Here is a 19,855-nt window from a genome sequence, read left to right as displayed (position 1 = left end):
TGCTGATTGTCTTGTCTGAGGTGATCATGTCACCCTGATCGTTTCGTCACCCTGGGGATCTGAGAGGTGCTCTCAGCTGTCAGACTGGAGTGTGTGTGTGTGTGTGTGTGTGTGTCTGTATGATATTAATGTGAGTTTGAGGCCTATGTTCAATTGTAATGTCTATCCCTCCCCCTTTCTCCCTTCTCTCCCCCTTCCTGCCCCAGCTCCAGAGGAGTTTGTCTCCCTGGCTCAGATGGAGGATGTGCTCCTCAGGAACCTGTTCCGGGGCTACCAGAAGTGGGTCCGCCCGGTGCTGCACGCCAACGACACCATCACGGTCCGCTTCGGGCTCAAGATCTCCCAGCTGGTGGATGTGGTGAGGGCTCGCACGCACACACACACACACACACACACACACACACACACACACACACACAGGCAGAGACACACATTTACTCAGGCAGAGACACACACACACACTCTCTCAAATGACTGCCCTGTCTGCCCTTAGTGTCCCCTGTGAGACTTCCTCTCAACAACCACTTTTCAGACAAACACATCAGGAGAGAGACAGAGAGAGACAGATACAGAGAGAGAGCGAGAGAGAGAGAGAGAGAGAGAGAGAGAGAGACAAAGAGAGAGACAAATTGAGAGAGCGAGAGAGATTGAGACGGACAGATAGAGACAGACTGGCAGATAGAGAGAGAGTAGATACAGAGACTATACAGATGGGACCCAGGCACCCACTAGCCAGGTTTCACCTCTGAGTGAGTGAGTGAGTGAGTGTGTGTGTGTGTGTGTGTGTGTGTGTGTGTGTGTGTGTGTGTGTGTGTGTGTGTGTATTGTGTGTGTTGTGTGTGTTTGTGTGTGTGTGTGTGTGTGCGTCAGAGAGAGGATAAAGAGCATAGTTGACAGAAAGGTTGAACTGTAGCGTTGCCTAGTGACTGGTAAATAGTTGCATGCAAGGCTCAGACTCTCCTGTTGAATAGAACAGTGAGGTGCTGTCCAGGGTCCTGAACACACCACACACTACCATGAGGTCCTGGACACAACACACTACCATGAGGTACTGTCCAGGGTCCTGAACACACCACACACTACCATGAGGTGCTGAACACACCACACACTACCATGAGGTACTGTCCATGGTCCTGAACACACCACACACTACCACAAGGTGCTGTCCATGGTCCTGAACACAACACAGTACCATGAGGTGCTGTCCATGGTCCTGGACACACAACACACTACCATGAAGTGCTGTCCAGAGTGGCAGGGAAAGAGATGGTTATTTAGAATTAAGTGGGAGAGGGAGGCAGGGAGGTAGATGTGGATAGATTGGAAAGAGATGGTTATTCTGAATGGATAGATCAGGGAGGAGGGAGAGGGGTGAGAGAGTTGGACGAGAGATGGAATTGCGGAATGGTATTAATCCAGAGGGAGAGGGGGAAGATGGGGGGACAGATACGGTGGTGGAGATCAGATGAAAGTATGTGGTTATTTGGAAAGGACGGACATGGGAGGGAGGGAGAGGACGATAAGGAGGGAGAGAGAGAGAGCGGACAAACAGGGGGAGAGTGAAGGAGGTAGAGATGGGGAAGCGGTTGGTGATTTAGAGAAGACGAGGGGGAGGAGAAGGTCTGGAGATGAGGGAGAGAGAGAGAGAGAGGTTTTTAAAGTGGCCTCTCACAGCAGAGGAACTAATGGGACTGCTGGGCCGAGAGGAGCCAGATAACATGCATTATTTACACTGGGTCCCACACACACGCACGCATGCGCACACGCACACACACACACACGCACACACACACACACACACACACACACACACACACACACTGATGTAAACCACAATGCAATCCGTTTGCGACGTTCACACTCTTCTCTCAATGTTGTACACAAAAAAGGTTGTTATACTGCCATCATGTGGCTACTGGAGCAAACTACAACAATCTGCCTAAAACCCACCGTGGGACATTTATTTATTTTCCGGCCAGGTATACACTTCGTTTTCCTCAGCGCTTTGTGAGACAGAGAAACCACACCATCTATGTTTTTTCTCTCAGTCTCATTTGAACTCCATCTCTGCAACGCTGTCTCCTTGAGTTCTAACTTCTACTACCCACATCCTGTCTTTCCTAAATACCTTTATTTATGTATATGATTACCTCCCTCATCACTCTTCCCCTCCTCCTCCTCCTCCTCCTCCTCCACCTCCTTCCTCCTATTGTTGTTATGTCAGTCACGTACAGTAGATGTTGACTCAAGTCTTCTGCTCTTCTCCCAGGATGAAAAGAACCAGCTGATGACCACTAATGTCTGGCTGTATCAGGTAAGAACAGGCTTCCTAATGTGTGTTTGTAGCTTATGTTGTTTACATCAGTTTTAGACATGCTTTATTGAAGCCTTTAGTTTCATCTAAATGTATTGTATCATACTCATATATTTCATGGTATATGCCATGTAATGGGGTATAATATAATAACATCGGGTAATGTCATACTGTAACTTATATAATAAACGTCATTACATTACCGGTTGTCACATGCCTTTTTCCCATGTTTTTTCCATGTTTTTGGAGTGTATTACAACTGCAGTGTATTACAAGTACCTACGTTTGTACAAAATGTGCTATTTAAATGAAGTATATCTTCATTTGGATCTAACCCTCCTATGTTGTATGTTGGTGTTGTAGGAGTGGGTGGATGTGAAGCTGAGGTGGAACCCAGATGAGTATGGAGGGATCACCTCCATCAGAGTCCCCTCAGAAACAATATGGCTGCCCGACGTCGTCCTGTATGAGAAGTAAGGCCGGATCTCAGAAGTCTTTCCCTGGTTCCTCATGCCCTCTGTCCTCCACCGCCTTCTCAAAATGCATTGGAGGAGAATGTCGAAGGGGGAGGAACCTCAGACCTTCTCCTCCAATTACCATTGAGGAAAAAGGTGAGAATAGAGGATCTGAGGAATCAAGGAAAGACTTTCGAGATTGGGCCTAAGTCTCTGCTGCATTACTGACTACACTGTCCTCTGTTCATAGTCGCCTCCGCTTTATACTCATCCTCTAAGACATGGACCTGTATACTCATCCTCTAATTATCAGAATAAAAGTATGTTAAATAATTATTAGAATAAGTTAGGCTGCGCTACATCGTCAGTCCACACATTTATTATTCAAAAATATGGAAAAGGGTGAAACTACGTTTCAACGTTGTTGGGAATCACAACACAAACTCGCTAGTCAAGCCAAAATACTGCAACGCAATGGATTGGACTGCTACCTAGTTAACTATAACACTACTTTACATTGTTAGCAGGCTCACAAAACAAGCTGTGTTAGTTGACTAGCGATGTGTCATTGATTTTCTACAACGCGGAAATGTATTTACATTTTTCGAAAGAAAAGTCAAAGCATTAGAACGTGTCACATTTTTTAACAATCAATTACTTAAATTAGCCTTTGATTATGTTCTGGCCCGCCATCTAGTGGCTCATAAAAAATGTGGCCCAAGGCCAAACTTACTTGCCGACCCCTGCTCTAAGACATGGACATTTATACTCATCCTCTAAGACATAGACCTTTATACTCATCCTCTAAGACATTGACAAGACATGTATACTCATCCTCTAAGACATGGACAAGACATGTATACTCATCCTCTAAGACATGGACCTGTATACTCATCCTCTAAGACATGGACAAGACCTTTATACTCATCCTCTAAGACATGGACAAGACATGTATACTCATCCTCTAAGACATGGACAAGACATGTATACTCATCCTCTAAGACATGGACAAGACATGTATACTCATCCTCTAAGACATGGACCTGTATACTCATCCTCTAAGACATGGACCTGTATACTCATCCTCTAAGACATGGACCTGTATACTCATCCTCTAAGACATGGACAAGACCTGTATACTCATCCTCTAAGACATGGACATGTATACTCATCCTCTAAGACATGGACATTTATGACAGAAAGATACATTTAAAAAAAATAAAACATTTAAGCAAGCTGCAAAAGAAGTTGATGGAGCCTTTTTCAAGTACAATAGTAGCAATAGCCTAGCTCATATTCAGCACCACAGACAGCGGTTGATCAAATTACAGCGAAATCTGAGGTTCACAGACCAGTGAATAGCCTAAATCAACATAAAATAGCCTACATTTCCGAAACACTCATTATTATTTTTCAATGCTATTGGCAAAGGTATTAATTAAATCTAATCTAATCTAAATTAAATCTCAAATAAATGTGTGTGTGTGTGTGTGAGTGTGAGTGAGTGGAACATTCTCTCTCTCTCTGTCTCTCTCTCTTTCTCTCTCTCTCTCTCTCTCTCTCTCTCTCTCTCTCTCTCTCTCTCTCTCTCTCTCTCTCTCTCTCTCTCTCTCTCTATTTACATGCAAATGCGATCTGCAAGACAGAACTCAGAAATTCTGAATAATTAAGTTGATATTCGGGTCGTGGCCTATCTGTATTAAATGTCATTATTCCTGCATATTGGGTACCTCCCAAGTAATCACACCACTTTCCAGCCAGCAGGGCCAATTCAACTGTCACTCTGCGGGGGGGATGAGAGAGCCCTTTGCACCCGAAGGCTGCATCCCTGAGGACATGTTGAACAGTACTTACTCTTTAAATGAAACACATTTCTTAATGTTGTCTACTACTATTTCAGATTGAAACATTTCCATAAAACAAATCAAATCAAATTGTATCCCTGTTATACTGTTATACTGTTATACTGTTAAGTACACAATATACTAGATACAGTGCAGTGGAAAGCTTTAGGGCAAGCAACTCCTCAACAATGCAAAAATTAACAAAGCAGTGGAATAATAATAATAATAATAATAATAATAATAGAAAACCCCTCCAAAAGCCATAACATACGGTGGCATAGTAATTCAGGGCTGCATCTACGTACACACGCTGTGTGTAGGGCACCAAGTGCTCGGCGGGGATCATCATAATAATCATAATGCTGAATTATTTAAATGTAAGATGAAGCACAACTACGATAGGCACCATTAGACCATTAGTAGACCACCATTAGTGCTAGCGCTAGAAATGTTATGAACATTAAATGTAGTGAAAGGTTTCTCTGCTATCAGCCATCGCCCCCCGCCTCCCCCACCCCACCCCTCGACGAACATTTCATTCTGAGATTGTATCTGAAAGCGACTACTACGCAATTACCCTTAGGGCACCCAAATGGCCAGTAGCGGCCCTGTAGTAATACAAGCAGAAACTCAACAACGATATTGGAAGTGGGAGTAGGTTGAGTGTGTGAGCGATAGTGCAAGTGGTTGTGCCGCAATGTGCAATGTGGGTACTGAGGTATTGTCAGTTGGGGGGGGGGGGGGTTAAAGAGCTGCATGCGGGCCGCGGGTTGCTGACCCCTGAGACTCTGCTTGGCACTGCTTGTTCTTTATAGTGTTTGTATTCCGAAAGCTTCCCCCTGTTTTCTCCTGAACAACTCTCTCCCCTCACCTTACCCACCCCTCCCTCTCCCCCTGATCCCTCCTTCTCCCCCTACCCCTCTCCCTCTCCCTCTGCCCCTCCCCCCCCCCCCCCCCGCTCCTGTAGTGCCGACGGACGTTTCGAGGGCTCCCTCATGACCAAGGCCATCGTGCGCTCGGACGGCACCATCATATGGCGTCCCCCCGCCAGCTACAAGTCCTCCTGCACCATGGACGTCACCTTCTTCCCCTTTGACCGGCAGAACTGCTCCATGAAGTTCGGCTCCTGGACCTACGACGGCAACATGGTGGACCTGGTCCTGGTCGACCACTACGTGGACCGCAAGGACTTCTTCGACAACGGCGAGTGGCAGATCCTCAACGCCACGGGCGCCCGGGGCAGCCGGGTCGACGGCGTGTACTGGTACCCCTTCGTCACGTACTCCTTCATCCTGAAGAGGCTGCCGCTGTTCTACACGCTGTTCCTGATCATCCCCTGTCTGGGCCTGTCCTTCCTGACCGTGCTGGTGTTCTACCTCCCGTCGGACGAAGGGGAGAAGCTGTCGCTCTCCACCTCCGTCCTCGTGTCGCTCACTGTGTTCCTCCTCGTCATAGAGGAGATCATCCCTTCTTCCTCCAAGGTGATCCCACTCGTCCAAATAATTCCTTTTTTTTAAAATATATTTGTATTTGTATTTAACCTTTTTTAATACAGGCTAGTAGAGTGGATACCATCTCCTTTTCAAGAGACACCTGGTTTGTATTCTGTTCCTGTATGCATTTATTGTACTAGAACGTGTTGTTTACTTGATTTATTTATTTAACCTCTGTTTAACTTCTCATCTTGTGCCATTTTTGTTTCCTTCGTTCTTATGGTAAAGTGCATTGGTATTACAGTGTTTGTATGAAATCTGCTAGCCTAATAGAATTTGATTTTGATTTCCAGGTGATCCCACTCATCGGAGAGTACCTCCTCTTCATCATGATCTTCGTCACATTCTCCATCATCGTCACGGTCTTTGTCATCAACGTGCACCATCGATCCTCTGCCACCTACCACCCCATGGCCCCCTGGGTCAAGAGCCTGTTCCTCCAGAGACTTCCCAGACTGCTTTGCATGAGGGGACACACAGACAGGTGAATATTCAGTTCTATGCTGCTTCATTGATATCAAATAAATTTGTGGACGGTTCTGATAAAATCTAATCAGATTGGTACATTGACTTGAAGCGAAGCAATTGATCTTGACAGTGGAAAATATAATCACTACATGGATAATGACTTATTGTAGGTCCATGAATAGACATACTGTATGTAGTGATTAGATAAATACTTACATGGTATCTCATGATTCACTAGGTACCATTACCCGGACATAGAGCTGCGGAGCCCAGAGATGAAGCCCCGAGGTACGGGGAAGAGGGGGGCGTCGGGCCAGGGCCAAGCCCAGCAGAGAGGAGGGGGGAAGGAGGATGAGAACCATGCCTGGTTAGCCATGTTGGAGAAAGCCACCAACTCTGTACGCTACATCAGCCGTCACATCAAGAAGGAACATTTTATCAGAGAGGTGTGTGTGTGTGTGTGTGTGTGTGTGTATGTGTGTGTGGGGGGGGGGGTGTAAGTGTGAGTGTGTGTGTGTGTGTGTGTATATCTGCCGATGTTTTTCTATTAATAGGTGTGTCATTTCTTCAAGAGAGGTTGTCCGCCCCAACATGACTCTTGGCTCATAAAGGTTCTATTGAGTTGAAATGGTCATGTTTATTGTTTATTGATTCTACCCCTCTGTCCCTCTCTCCATGAATCACATCTATGTTGTTCTCTCTCTCTCTCTCTCCTGTGTTGTTCCAGGTGGTCCAGGACTGGAAGTTTGTAGCCCAGGTTCTGGACAGGATCTTCCTGTGGGCCTTCCTCACCGTCTCCATACTGGGCACCGTCCTCATCTTCACCCCGGCCCTGAATCTGTACCTCACCACCCCCCCCTATAACACTTAATACAGATACACCCCCCCCTATAACACTTAATACAGATACACCCCCCCTATAACACTTAATACACATACACCCCCCTCCTATAACACTTAATACACATACACCCCACCTATAACACTTAATACACATACACCCCACCTATAACACTTAATACACATACACCCCCCCCTATAACACTTAATACAGATACACCCCCCCTATAACACTTAATACACATACACCCCCCTCCTATAACACTTAATACACATACACCCCACCTATAACACTTAATACACATACACCCCACCTATAACACTTAATACACATACACCCCCCCCTATAACACTTCATACAGATACACCCCCCCCCTATAACACTTAATACACATACACCCCCCCTATAACACTTAATACAGATACACCCCACCCTAGGAAACACACACACCTAGACCTCAACTCCTCAATGCCAGACATCAAAACCCTATCCCTCCTCCCATCGCCCCTACACACACACACACACACACACACACACACACACACACACACACACACACACACACACACACACACACACACACACACACACACACACACACACCTTGCAAATGAACTTCAGCACCCTGTGAACAACAAAAATAAAAAAATACTGCTGCATCCTTTAAATTACAACTTTAAATAAGATGTTCTGTTCATAAACACTCAACTCAAAGGGACTTAAACTCCAAACTATCTTGTCCGTTTAACGACGATGCATCCTACCCCCCTATTCGGGCTAAATTGTTTGGTTTATAACTCAAGTCTAAGCACTGTTAACATACATAGGAATATAAGCAATAACTAAGCCACTTACCTGATTTGCATATTGTTTGACTATACACTTGTCTATATTTGTGTTTGTTCACAATAGAAATGTACATATTTACCACTCAATGTCCTTTGTCTGTATAGCAGTCATAATGTCGACTGGCAATATTTTGGATGGGCCCCTATCCACTGGGCAATATGTTTTTTCCCATTCCTTTAATGTGTAGAGATGTATGACTCACATAGAGATGTATGACTATAGATATCTTTCCCAATCATTACATTTGTGACAGCATGAGGGGTCCCATGTATCAGAATCAGAGTCAGTATTCAACTAGGGTGGGACTTCTTATGAGCTGGGAAGCCGTCAGCCAATTGGATCAATGCATGGTCTTCTAATAGATTTATCTATAGATTTTTAAATGGGTTTTTTAGGTGCATGGCGCCATCTACTGGTGCCAATCAATGACTGACCAAAGACGCTCTGACACGCTGTCTGTGGTGCTGAATATCAGGTAGGCTATTGACACTATCGTGCTTGAAAAAGGCTCATGAATTTCTTGTTCGGCTCTCTCAACAATAGTTTATTTGTTGCTGACCCCTGCAATTGGCCTGGTTTCACATATATCTGAGCATGTACTGGTGGTAGACAGTAAGGCATTATCCTGGATAGGCGACAACTGCTGGCCATTATGATCAAATACAGTCAGTGTATATTCGCCTCTTGGTAGTTATTGAACGTGGACCATCAGAGGTGTTTGGACTGGCCAACTCCACCGACTCTTAAGTCCACCGACACTCCCATTTACTGCCCTGCCGATATGGGTGTTAAGTTTGTGTTGACACCAAGTCACCAACATAGTCTTTGCACATGGTTATAGTCAGGGTTCGAGTTATGTGGGAGCCAATGGGAGCTGAGCTCCCATAGAGATGGTCTGAGTCTCTCTGAGCTCCCATGAAGGCAGTAAAATCAAAAATCTGTGGGGGTCGCTAATAATACATTACCACAACTATTATTTGATCAAAATGTCAATGTAATGAATATTATTTAATTTATATTATAAATATTGTAAAATAAACACGTTTTCCAAAAGAACTACGCGCACCATTAATCTCCTGTGAATGACAGTATGCCTTTGACTGCCTGCACTTCACCACCAAGACACCATGGGGCGCAGTAGAATATTGTGCAACAGCAAAAGGTTGATTAATCAGCTGTGCGGTAAACCGTTGGAACACACAGTGCACAGCTGATTAATCAATTAAACCAATAGAGTGAGACACCAGTTGCCTTTCAGGAAGTAGTGAGATCGTGCACCTAGCCTATTATTGAGAAGCAAACATTCATTCATTAGTTATACAGGAGTATATTATACAGTAGCTACCATGCCGCCCAAAAAAAGGCCACTGCTGCCGTCATCAAGCCTAGAACATTTCGGGTTTTTATCAAAGAAACCTGCTATGACACCTAACGTTAGCCCTGCTGCTACTACTGTTACTGCTACTACTGCTGCTACTACTGAGGACTCTGCTACCAGGCCTGAACGCGCAACACCCACACACAGTTCAGATGAGGGGCAGAATGAAGAGGTAGGGGAGGCAACGCCACAGAACTGGGGAGAAGATCAGTGGAGATCCTGGAAAAAAAGAAACCCCTGGCTATTTGCAAATGAGGATGGCCTTGGATGCCTTGCCTGTAAAGAGGCAAAGACTCTTTTACTTTCAGAGAAAAAGTGGGGAGTGCATTTGGCGGATGCCTGGATCAATGGGACAGTAAGTAGCCCCGTTCAAAAGCAGTTGCGGAAAAAGATTTATATACACCGCGACAGTCATGCTCATAAACGAGCTGTTGAAATAGCAGAGCTTAAACAAAAGGAAGTGCTTCCTAAGAACGTAGCAGCACTCACTTCCATTATGTACAAGGAGACAGCAAGTTCGTTCAGGGCAGCCTATACTGTGGCTAAAGAAAGGATGCCATATACAAAACTGAATCCAATCATGAAGCTTAATGAGATGAATGGCGCGATAGTCGGCCCTACTCACCGATCAGATCATTCATGTGCCCAGATTGTAGAGCACATTGCACAGGAGAAGAAAAATAAATTCATTTCTAATGTCAAATCACTTAATTCGAGTATTAGCATAACAATAGATGAAAGCACAATTCATGGACGAGCGTACATGATTATTTATGTCAGATGCGATGTCACTGGAAATGGAGATGTGGACAATGTGTTTTTTGACATAGTTGAACTTGACCAGGGCACAGATGCCGAGTCCCTGTGCAATGCACTGAAAAACAGCCTTCGATCAGCGGGAATGGATGACGAATTTCTTCGGAAAAACCTAATTAGCATAGCCACAGATGGGGCGGCCGTGCTAACAGGGAGAGTGAATGGACTCATAGCTAGACTGAAACGGGACTTCCCTCGGCTGCAGGCAGTTCACTGTCTCGCGCATCGGTTAGAATTAGCGGTGAATGACTCATTGAAGGAGGTGACTGGCTGTAATCATTTAGAGTTTTTCCTCTCAAAACTCTATGCTCTTTACCACCAGTCCTCGAAAAATGCAAGGGAATTACAGGAAGCAGCTGCGGAACTGAACCTGCAGATACTGAAAATAGGGAAAGTGTTTACAATAAGATGGGTGTCCAGCAGTTTCAACACTGTCAAAGCTGTGCTGAAGGATTTTCCAGTGTTAGCACGTCACTTTAAATCAGCTAGTGAAGATGGCTCACGTTCCGGTATGGAGAAGGCCAAGTACACTGGTTTACGTAAGCATCTGACATCCACTGGATTTCTCTCTGATTTAGCGACAATGAAAGACGTGTTACGTGAACTACAAAGTCTCTCCCTGAAACTACAGAAACGCGACACATCCCTGATTGATGCAAGCCGCCACATTCACCAAACGATCGAGGTGCTCTCTGCCATGAAGGACCAGGGAGGGAAAACAGAAATGAAAGTCAAAATGGCCATAACCAGCGGTCAGTTCAAAGAGGTTGCTCTCACCGAAACGCAACGTAAAATAAACAAGTCCCAATTTTACCAGTCAATTATTGATAATCTCACCAAGCGTCTCCCTGACAGTGAGCTGGTAAGCATGTTGAAGCCTCTGGATCAGCACTTCTGGCCAAAAGAGAGGGCAGAACTTGTTCTATTTGGAGAGCGTGAGGTGGGGAAGTTTGCTAAACTTCTCGGAGAGCCTTCGAGTGATGCTGTCAGTGAGTTCAGAGACTGGAAATTACAAGACAAGGAACAGCAGGGTAAAACCTTGAAAAGACTTATAGTGGCGAGCAACACTTTTCTTCCGACCTCTGCAGAGTGTGAGAGGGGCTTTTCTGGATGCAATGACACTGACAGTCAGAACAGGAACCGGCTGCAAGCCAGGAGCCTTACCGCATTGTTGTTCGTGGACTTAAATGGGCCTCCGATCGACAAATTTGACCCCCTCCCGTTCATCCAATCTTGGATAAAGAAAGGACATCGGACGTCAGCATCATGGGTTCCAGGACCGCGACCGCAGCCTACTGAAAACAGACCACTTTGGTCTATCTTGTCTCCGTAAAGGTAAGGTGGCTTTTACTTTTTACTAACCTAGTGTACTAACCTAAACTGTTACTGTACCCAACCCTAACTATATGTTTACATGCCAACTAATTAGCTAATTCATTTCTGTCATTTAGAGCTGAGGGGAGCAACAGAGAGACGGACAACAGGACAGCAACAGAGAGACAGACAACAGGACAGTAACAGAGAGACAACGGGAGAGGAGAGCAATAGAGACAGAACTGAATGCACTGAACCTTTTTTTTATTCTTTGCATTATTAACACTGTTGTGTTATTGTGTTATTAAAGTGTTTAGGTGTTTTATGGTAAAGCATTATGAGTGGTGTGTGTGTGCAGGGTGCTCGTGAGTTGTATATTTTGGGGAGGGGGGAGGCTTGTGTATGGGGGCGGGGGGTCCTCACACAAAGGAGTAGCCTATAGGGCCACTGACCACCTTAATCCGCTACTGCCTATAGCTAATTAAAACTTGTAAGTCCCATCGCTGTGTGGGCATGATTCGCGCGTGCATGAGAACATTTCGCACTGTTATTTTGGAGACCCCCACAGAGTTCATCTTATAACTCGAACCCTGGTTATAGTGCTGTGCAGCACTCAGTAGCGGAAGCAAATTGGAGTCTTATGCTGGGGCTGTGTTCCAAAATATATTCTACCAAGTATGGATATGTTCTGGATAGAGCGCAAGAATGCATTTCGGAACACAGTTCTGTACTGTAAGTCCATGTAGTCAACCTTCTTTATCTTCTGTGATTTTAGTGTGGCGTAAATAAGTAATTCTTACTTCTTCTAGCATTGTAACTGCCAATGGCCCCTGGACCTACTTAGCGTATCTTACTTTTTCTTATGATGATTGGTGTATAGATGATTCACTTAAACTAATGTAACAAGACAAACAAATCACTCGGGATAAAGGCGTCTGCTAAATGCCGAAAGATTTAAATGTAAAGAAAATGTTGGTGAGCCACTGCCAACTGCTCACTCAACTCAGCTGAAGTGTCTCACGTCAGTCTATGGGCACTAGTAGAGGGCATTATCATGCACCTGACAGCCATAGTCTACAGAGTGTGAAGGTAGGATTTGGCTTTGACTAACCTGACCTTAGATCTGTGGTTGCAGGTTACTTCTAGCTACCTCAAGCTACTTATGCACGATGTCAAACACATCACACACGCTGTCTCTCCTTCATGTTCCACCTAGTCCTGTATCATCTCACAACTGTTACGTGGTGATGATTATGATAATAAAATCTGGTTCATGTAACAGTCTCCTATGATTTAGTAGCGGATGAAGAATATAATGGAAGGTCCTGCACGCAAAAATACCCCAATACCACTTGAACTGTTATGTTTTGTATTTACCACCAGATGGCAGCAAAGCATGGCTCAAGCAGTCTGAGTATGCGTCCATTCAACATTCAACTGAAGTTTAATAAAAATCAATGGGATTTAATTAAAGTCAGTGACACCTCTCAAGTTTTCATATTGATAGCAGGGAACAATTGAAATACATCTGTAAAAACCCAGCCGGCACGTGACCGACCTTCAACGTTGAATGTGGTTGAAATAATGTAAGTCATTTATATATTATATATATATATATATATATATATGGTACATGTGGGAAAACTAGGGTTAGGGTTAGGTGCTACGTCGACTTGGTACATGCTGGCATGTCTAACCCTAACCCTAACCCTAACCCTAACCATAGCACCCTAGCACCTAACCCTAACCCTAGTTTTCCCACATGTACCGTATTCCCACATGTACCGTAACATATATATAAAAAACGTTGAAACAATGTTTAATGCTAAATATCCTTTCAATATCGAAACAAAATTCAGCAGTGATTCAAGTGATGCTTGAGTTTCTAGCTTTTTGTGTTGTTTCTATGAATAATTGGTGACATTAAGATATGTGTATATAATAATAATAACTTTTTATTATATTGTATATATAGTAAATATACTATATCTAATATATAATATAAATATACAATAAATAATTTATAATATTACTCCATATGCACTGCTGTACACTGTTCTGGAAGTTCAGGGGGCAGCCCCCCTCTTTCTCCGGCCTCATCCACACCTTCCACACCCACCATTCACTCACTCCACGCACCCACCTCTTGCTCAATCACACCCACCACTCACTCACCTGCCACTCACTCTCACACACCCACCTCTTACTCACATACACACACCCACCCACCCACCTCTCACTCAATCACACCTCACACACACCCACCCTCCCAATCACACCCACCACTCACTCACCCACCTCTCGCTCAATCACACCCACCACTCACTTTCACACACACGCACCTCTTGCTCAATCACACTCACCACTCACACACACCCACCACACACACACACCCACCACACACACCTTTTGCTCAATCACACCCACCACTCACTCACACAGTTCCACAGCCGTTCTGCAGGGGATTTTATCCTGCAACCCTTGAATCTTGGGGCCAGCTCATTAGCCATTGAGCTACAACTGTTTCACACTTTCTGTCGTTCGTTTTACAATCTAGTGATTGGTGCATGGTTTGAGAGTACATAGTCAAAATCTGAACTTAGATTTAGAGCCATCAGCAGGACTTGAACTTGCAAGCCTGTGATGTTAGGATTGAAGTGATTGTTGCAAATAGTGACGGTTTGAGAGTACATATTGAAAAGCACGTTCCAAAGCCATCACTGGGGCTTGAACCTGCAAGACTGTGATGTCAGAGTGACGGTCTTAACCATTGAGCCATGACTCCTTTGCGCTTTTCCTAGTGATTGTTGCAAGGTTTGAGAGTACATAGTGAAAACCATCTTCTGTACCTAAATTTAGGACCATCACCGGGACTTGAACTTGCAACCCTGTGGTGTTGGGGTGAAGGTCTTAACCATTGAGCCACGACTCCTTTGCACTTTTTGATGTTTGTTTTTCCTAGTGCATTAGATTGGATAGGCCTTAATGATGAGAAGGGTGATGTCATGCTACTGAACAATTCTTGATGACATCTTCCTTTCTTCTCTGCCCTAGTTTAAGTAGCAGCAGTTCCCCAGTTACATGTCAACATAGCTGAACTCTACAGCGAAACGCTCTTTAGTCCGTCCCTGTACTAGACTAGTCTGACCTCATCCTACTGTTCTATAATTCACTGCCAGTGATCTGAGTCAGTGTGACAAGTGTGTGTGTGTGTGTGTGTGTGTGTGTGTATGTGTGTGTGTGTGCGTGCGTGTGTTTTCATGCACGTGTTAATGCTTGTGTGTGTACTTTCAGACCTCTATGGAGCACAGTAACTAGCGCTCCTACTGCATCTGTATCTAGGATCAACTTACCTTTACTCAAATTTACACTTAGGTGCTAACTAGTCTCACATTTTCAGATGTCCTTTTCAGAAGTCTGGAGAGGTAATGATTGGAAAGTGTGTTTGTATGGAGTGCAGGCTGTGACCGCTGACCTTTTGATTGGCTCTGAGTAGAAGTGATGTTTCAACAATGACAACCTCCCCTTTTTAGTCTTGTTAGTCTTGAGCAGAGCAAATGAGTCAGTGTTACCCAGTTAACTTACCCAGTTAAGCTTACATTACTACCAGGCTGTACTTTTGTAAATGGACATTTCTGAAGAAGCTTTATTCATTAAATACAAATTTGGTTGTTGGAACACTGCCCATGTTGGGACCAGTGAGAATGACTGGCTGTTGAGATGCCAGTAGACAGATGGGTTGTTCACAAACCCTGTCTGTTTTTACACCATGGTTGCGTGCGCATTGATTTTGTCAGCTTATAATTAGGATTATCAACAAAAAAAACACAGAAGAAAGCCCATGTTTGTCTTTCATGACATTGTTATACTAGATATGTTGATTAGCTAACCAGCCATCCCTAGCCATGATATTAGTAGAGACTTGTGTCATGCTAGCCCTTGCCAAAAGATACCTTGACTACCTTGAGGATGGCAGCAGCTTGAACTGTTGTTAATGAACCAGTTACCTTAATAAACGACTACGCAACGAATGGCAATGGTATGCGTTTGCCAGACTCCTGCTGTAAATCCCTGACCAATAATGGGTGTTATACATCATGCCCAGACTTAATACAGCTGCCTTCTAACACCAGGAGTGTGCTGACATTATTGACGCTGATGTTTGCCAACATTTACATAAACTGAGGTAAAACTGAGAATTCATAATTATGATTAGTATGATGATCATTAGGGTGTTTTGGTGCCCCCTCCGGGGACTTTGTGCCCTAGGCACAGTGCGTGATGCACGTGTACATAGCGGCAGCCCTGTCGGCTTGGCTGTCGCGCTTGGTTCAGGGGTTCACATCTGTTGACTATTTGGGAGCGGTAGCAGTGTGACAGGGCTCCACCCCTCCTTAACACACGTCTGCCTCCAGCCTCCCCTGGCTTTCTGAAACGAGATGAGATGAAAGACTCATCAGAGCAGAGTTTCTGTGAGAACACACATAACTCAGATAAGTGTTTGGGAGCCACTTCGCCCCACAAGCAGGGCTGTCAACTGTTTTCTATTACACGCCTCTGACACCTTGCTGGGATGTCCCAGCTTTTCTTTCCAGCAAAATTAATATTTCAACACTTTGCAAAGCTGTCGCACACACAGGCATTTAAAGATACATGGCTTAGTTAAGTTCTGTGGGAGTAGACACACACACAAACACACACAGAGACTGTATTTTTCTCTCTCTCTGTCTCTCTCTCTCAAACACACACACACACACACACACACACACACACACACACACACACAAATACACACAAACACAAACACACAATAACACATCCACTCTCACACTACAAAGTCCCAGTAAGAGTCCCGGAGGGACTGAGGAATGCTCTGTGCTGCCACACGTCTCTCAGTCCCAGCTAACAGAGGATGGCAGAACAGAGGGTCGGGGGGTGGGGTTTACTGACAGGCCTGGGGGGAGCTGGATCAACATGTAACATTGCTGCCACTCTTCTGCTACGAGGTAGGAAAACAAAGTGATGGTGTGTGTGTGTGTGTGTGTGTGTGTGTGTGTGTGTGTGTGTGTGTGTGTGTGTGTGTGTGTGTGCACACGGGCATGTGCGTGTGTGTGTATCAGACACTGCCATGGGATAGTAAAACAAGGTGTTGGATTGCAAATGTGTGTTGATGGATGTTGTGTGACAGATGATTGACACCGCCTTCAAGAGGAACATGTTTCCACCCCGCCAAGTAATGTCAGACATATGTACTCTGTTCAGAATCTGGAGTTCTACTCTAACACATAATGACACTAGTTTAGGCTTTTTAGCCCATGGCTGATACTGACTTCTAGCTTCAATATCCCTCGGAGTGAATGTCATGTTATCTGTGCGTGTGGAGTGGTTGAATGTATTATTCAAGAGAATAGTTTCCTAGGTCGCTGTCGTTGTCTAAATTGTCCCTCAATCTTCCACTCCCCAGGGCGCATTTCAAGCTTCTTGCTCTTTCTCGTTTTAATTTCACTGTGTGTGTGTGTGTGTGTGTGTGTGTGTGTGTGTGTGTGTGTGTGTGTGTGTGTCTGTGCGCACACGGAACACATCCAAGTGTGATAGAAAAGTGGTAGGCCTACTATTAGCTGTCATCTTGGGTATGCAGAGTCAGTTTTATTTTGTGTCTGGGTCAGTGTCTGGTCACCGTTTTCTATAATGTCAGCATCTCACAAAGGTCTTTCCAGATCTTGAAAAACATTTAGTTTATACATTTTTCTTTATTACAAGTACCATTGAGATCAACATACATTGTTAAAGGGAGACCCCTGCTGTGATACAAGATCGATTCTGCCTGGTGACTTGACTTAATTGGTCTATTCGGCCTTGTCCTCATTGAGGGAAGGTTGAAAAAAAATGACAAAATTAGACGTTATGGTTCGTGTTTGCTTGAGGCTGTTACGCCATCGCTATGCGCCGATATGGTGACCAACAGAAAGGCGCACGTCCAGCAAGTTGGGGAGACGGCCAAGTACGCCGACCCATCAAGTCCTCTCAAACAACTCTCGAACAGTGAGGTGAGAATGTTTGGTCTCTGTCTCTCTCTCTCTCTCTCTTTGTCCAAAGGCCCAGCCGAGGAGACACTGATGCGAGTAGATGGCGATCCGCTTGGACATGCGTAATTCCAGACTGAAGAGAGGCGGTGCATTTGTTCCAGGTGCAGGAAGGTATGGACTGTTGATACTAAGAGACATTTGTGCTGGACGTGGTGAACGTGGACTGGGGAGGAGACGGGTTAAGAGAAGGAGGGAGAGAGATATAAAAAGGAGGTCGAGGGAGGAGGATATGAGAAAGTAAAAAGTGAAAGAGAGGAAATAACAGATATTGTAGGCGAGAGAGGGGAGAGTGGTAAAGAGAAAGACAAAAAGAATGTGCGGATAGTGGTAAAGGGAGATGGCGGGGAAGGAGAGAGAGGGGGGGGGGACGAAAAGACGCAAAGAGAGTTTGTCAGGGAGCGGGTCAAGGAACGGTGTCCCACCGACAGTCATTTTGAAATGTCAGGTCCTGTAACGCTCAACTGACACCCGTAGAAACCCTATGCGAAGCGGCGGCTCCGCCGAATTAAAGAGCAAGCAAGTTCCTTTCCACAAGCAAGGTGCGCAGCGGGTACCCCGCAGACTCATCTCTACAGACACTGCATCATGTTGCGTAACACACCGCAGACTTGGTAATAGAGATACTTCTGTTATGCAATTCGTTCTATATCAGGAGGCCATTAGTACAGTTGGCCTAATTAGAAGCATGCTGTGCTGACAATGTCAGCCTGACATGATGATATGCGTAATTTAAGCATACATCACGGAGCTAAAACACCCAACTAGACAAGGCCTGTAGCAAGTCATACAAATAAAAACCCATGTGTAGAACAACATTTAGTGGCTTATAAGTAAATAATGAGACATTCTGACCAATGTTCTTCTCTTGCATTCAACCATATGACTCTGAATGATGTGAATTTGATACTATTGATCTTAGATTATTAATAAGAAAACTTGATAGATATGGCATTAGAGGGATAGCAAATTTATGGATTAGAAACTATCTTGATAATAGACACCAGTATGTACAAATAAACAATGATAAATCTGAACTGCTAAGGGTCACATGTGGGGTCCCACAAGGTTCAGTGCTGGGTCCAAAGCTGTTTATTTTGTACATCAATGATATTTGCAATGTGTCCAAGTTGTTAAATGTTGTTTTGTTTGCAGATGATACACATTTATTTTGTTCTGGCAAAGATTTGGAGCAGCTTCTGGATACAGTGGAAACGGAACTAAAAACTATAAAACGATGGTTTGACACAAACAAGTTGTCATTGAACTTAGAAAAAACTAAACTTATGATATTTGGAAATCGAAAAATTAATAGTCAAGTACAAATCAAGATAGATAATGTTGAAATTGAAAGAGTTCATGAAAACACATTTTTGGGAGTTGTTATAGACCACAAACTATGTTGGAAAACACACATAAACTACTTAAAGACTCAAATATCAAAGTCTATTGCAATACTGCATAAAACGAAAGACATACTTAATCCAAATTCATTACACATATTGTACCGTTCTCTAATAGTTCCATACATAACTTACTGTGTGGAAGTGTGGGGAAACACATACAAAACAATCACAAATCCAATTTATTTACTACAGAAAAGAGCTATACGAATTATAAACAGAGCTGCCTATCAAGAACCAACTAACAAATTATTCATTAACATCTATGATCTCAAATTTAAAGAACTAGTGGACTTCAAAATGGCACAAGTAATGTATAAAGTAAAAAATAAGATGCTTCCAGACTGTATCCAGAGACTATTTCAAGTTAGAGTAATTACGAACTCAGAGGAATATGTATGTTTATGAAAACAAAGATTAGAACAAATGCAAAACAAAGATGTATAACAGTTAAAGGAGTTAAGTTATGGAATACTTTTGAAAAGGAAATGAAAATGTGTAGTACACTAAAATGATTAAAACAATTATTTAAAAATAAGATGATTAACAAGTATAAAACAGAGGTTTAAATATAGTTTTTGTTTGGTATTTTTTGAA

General features: G+C 43.9%; 1 protein-coding gene across 1 annotated transcript; it reads left to right on the top strand.

The window, feature by feature from the left end:
• Positions 1 to 207: 207 nt before the first annotated feature.
• Positions 208 to 7,445, top strand: chrnb3a (cholinergic receptor nicotinic beta 3 subunit a; the record flags this gene model as incomplete). The annotated part of the gene is made up of 7 exons (XM_080534941.1): positions 208 to 358; positions 2,270 to 2,314; positions 2,678 to 2,787; positions 5,581 to 6,094; positions 6,400 to 6,590; positions 6,813 to 7,020; positions 7,302 to 7,445. Exons 1-7 carry the CDS (start codon positions 236 to 238, stop codon positions 7,443 to 7,445), a joined length of 1,335 nt encoding a protein of 444 aa, XP_080391067.1. The 5' UTR covers positions 208 to 235.
• Between the last annotated feature and the right edge of the window lie 12,410 nt (positions 7,446 to 19,855).

The sequence above is a fragment of the Nansenia antarctica genome (assembly GCF_963989245.1).
Source record: "Nansenia antarctica genome assembly, chromosome: 6".
In the NCBI taxonomy this organism is placed as follows: Eukaryota; Metazoa; Chordata; class Actinopteri; order Argentiniformes; family Microstomatidae; genus Nansenia; species Nansenia antarctica.
This window is presented reverse-complemented; position numbering and strand designations above follow the sequence as displayed.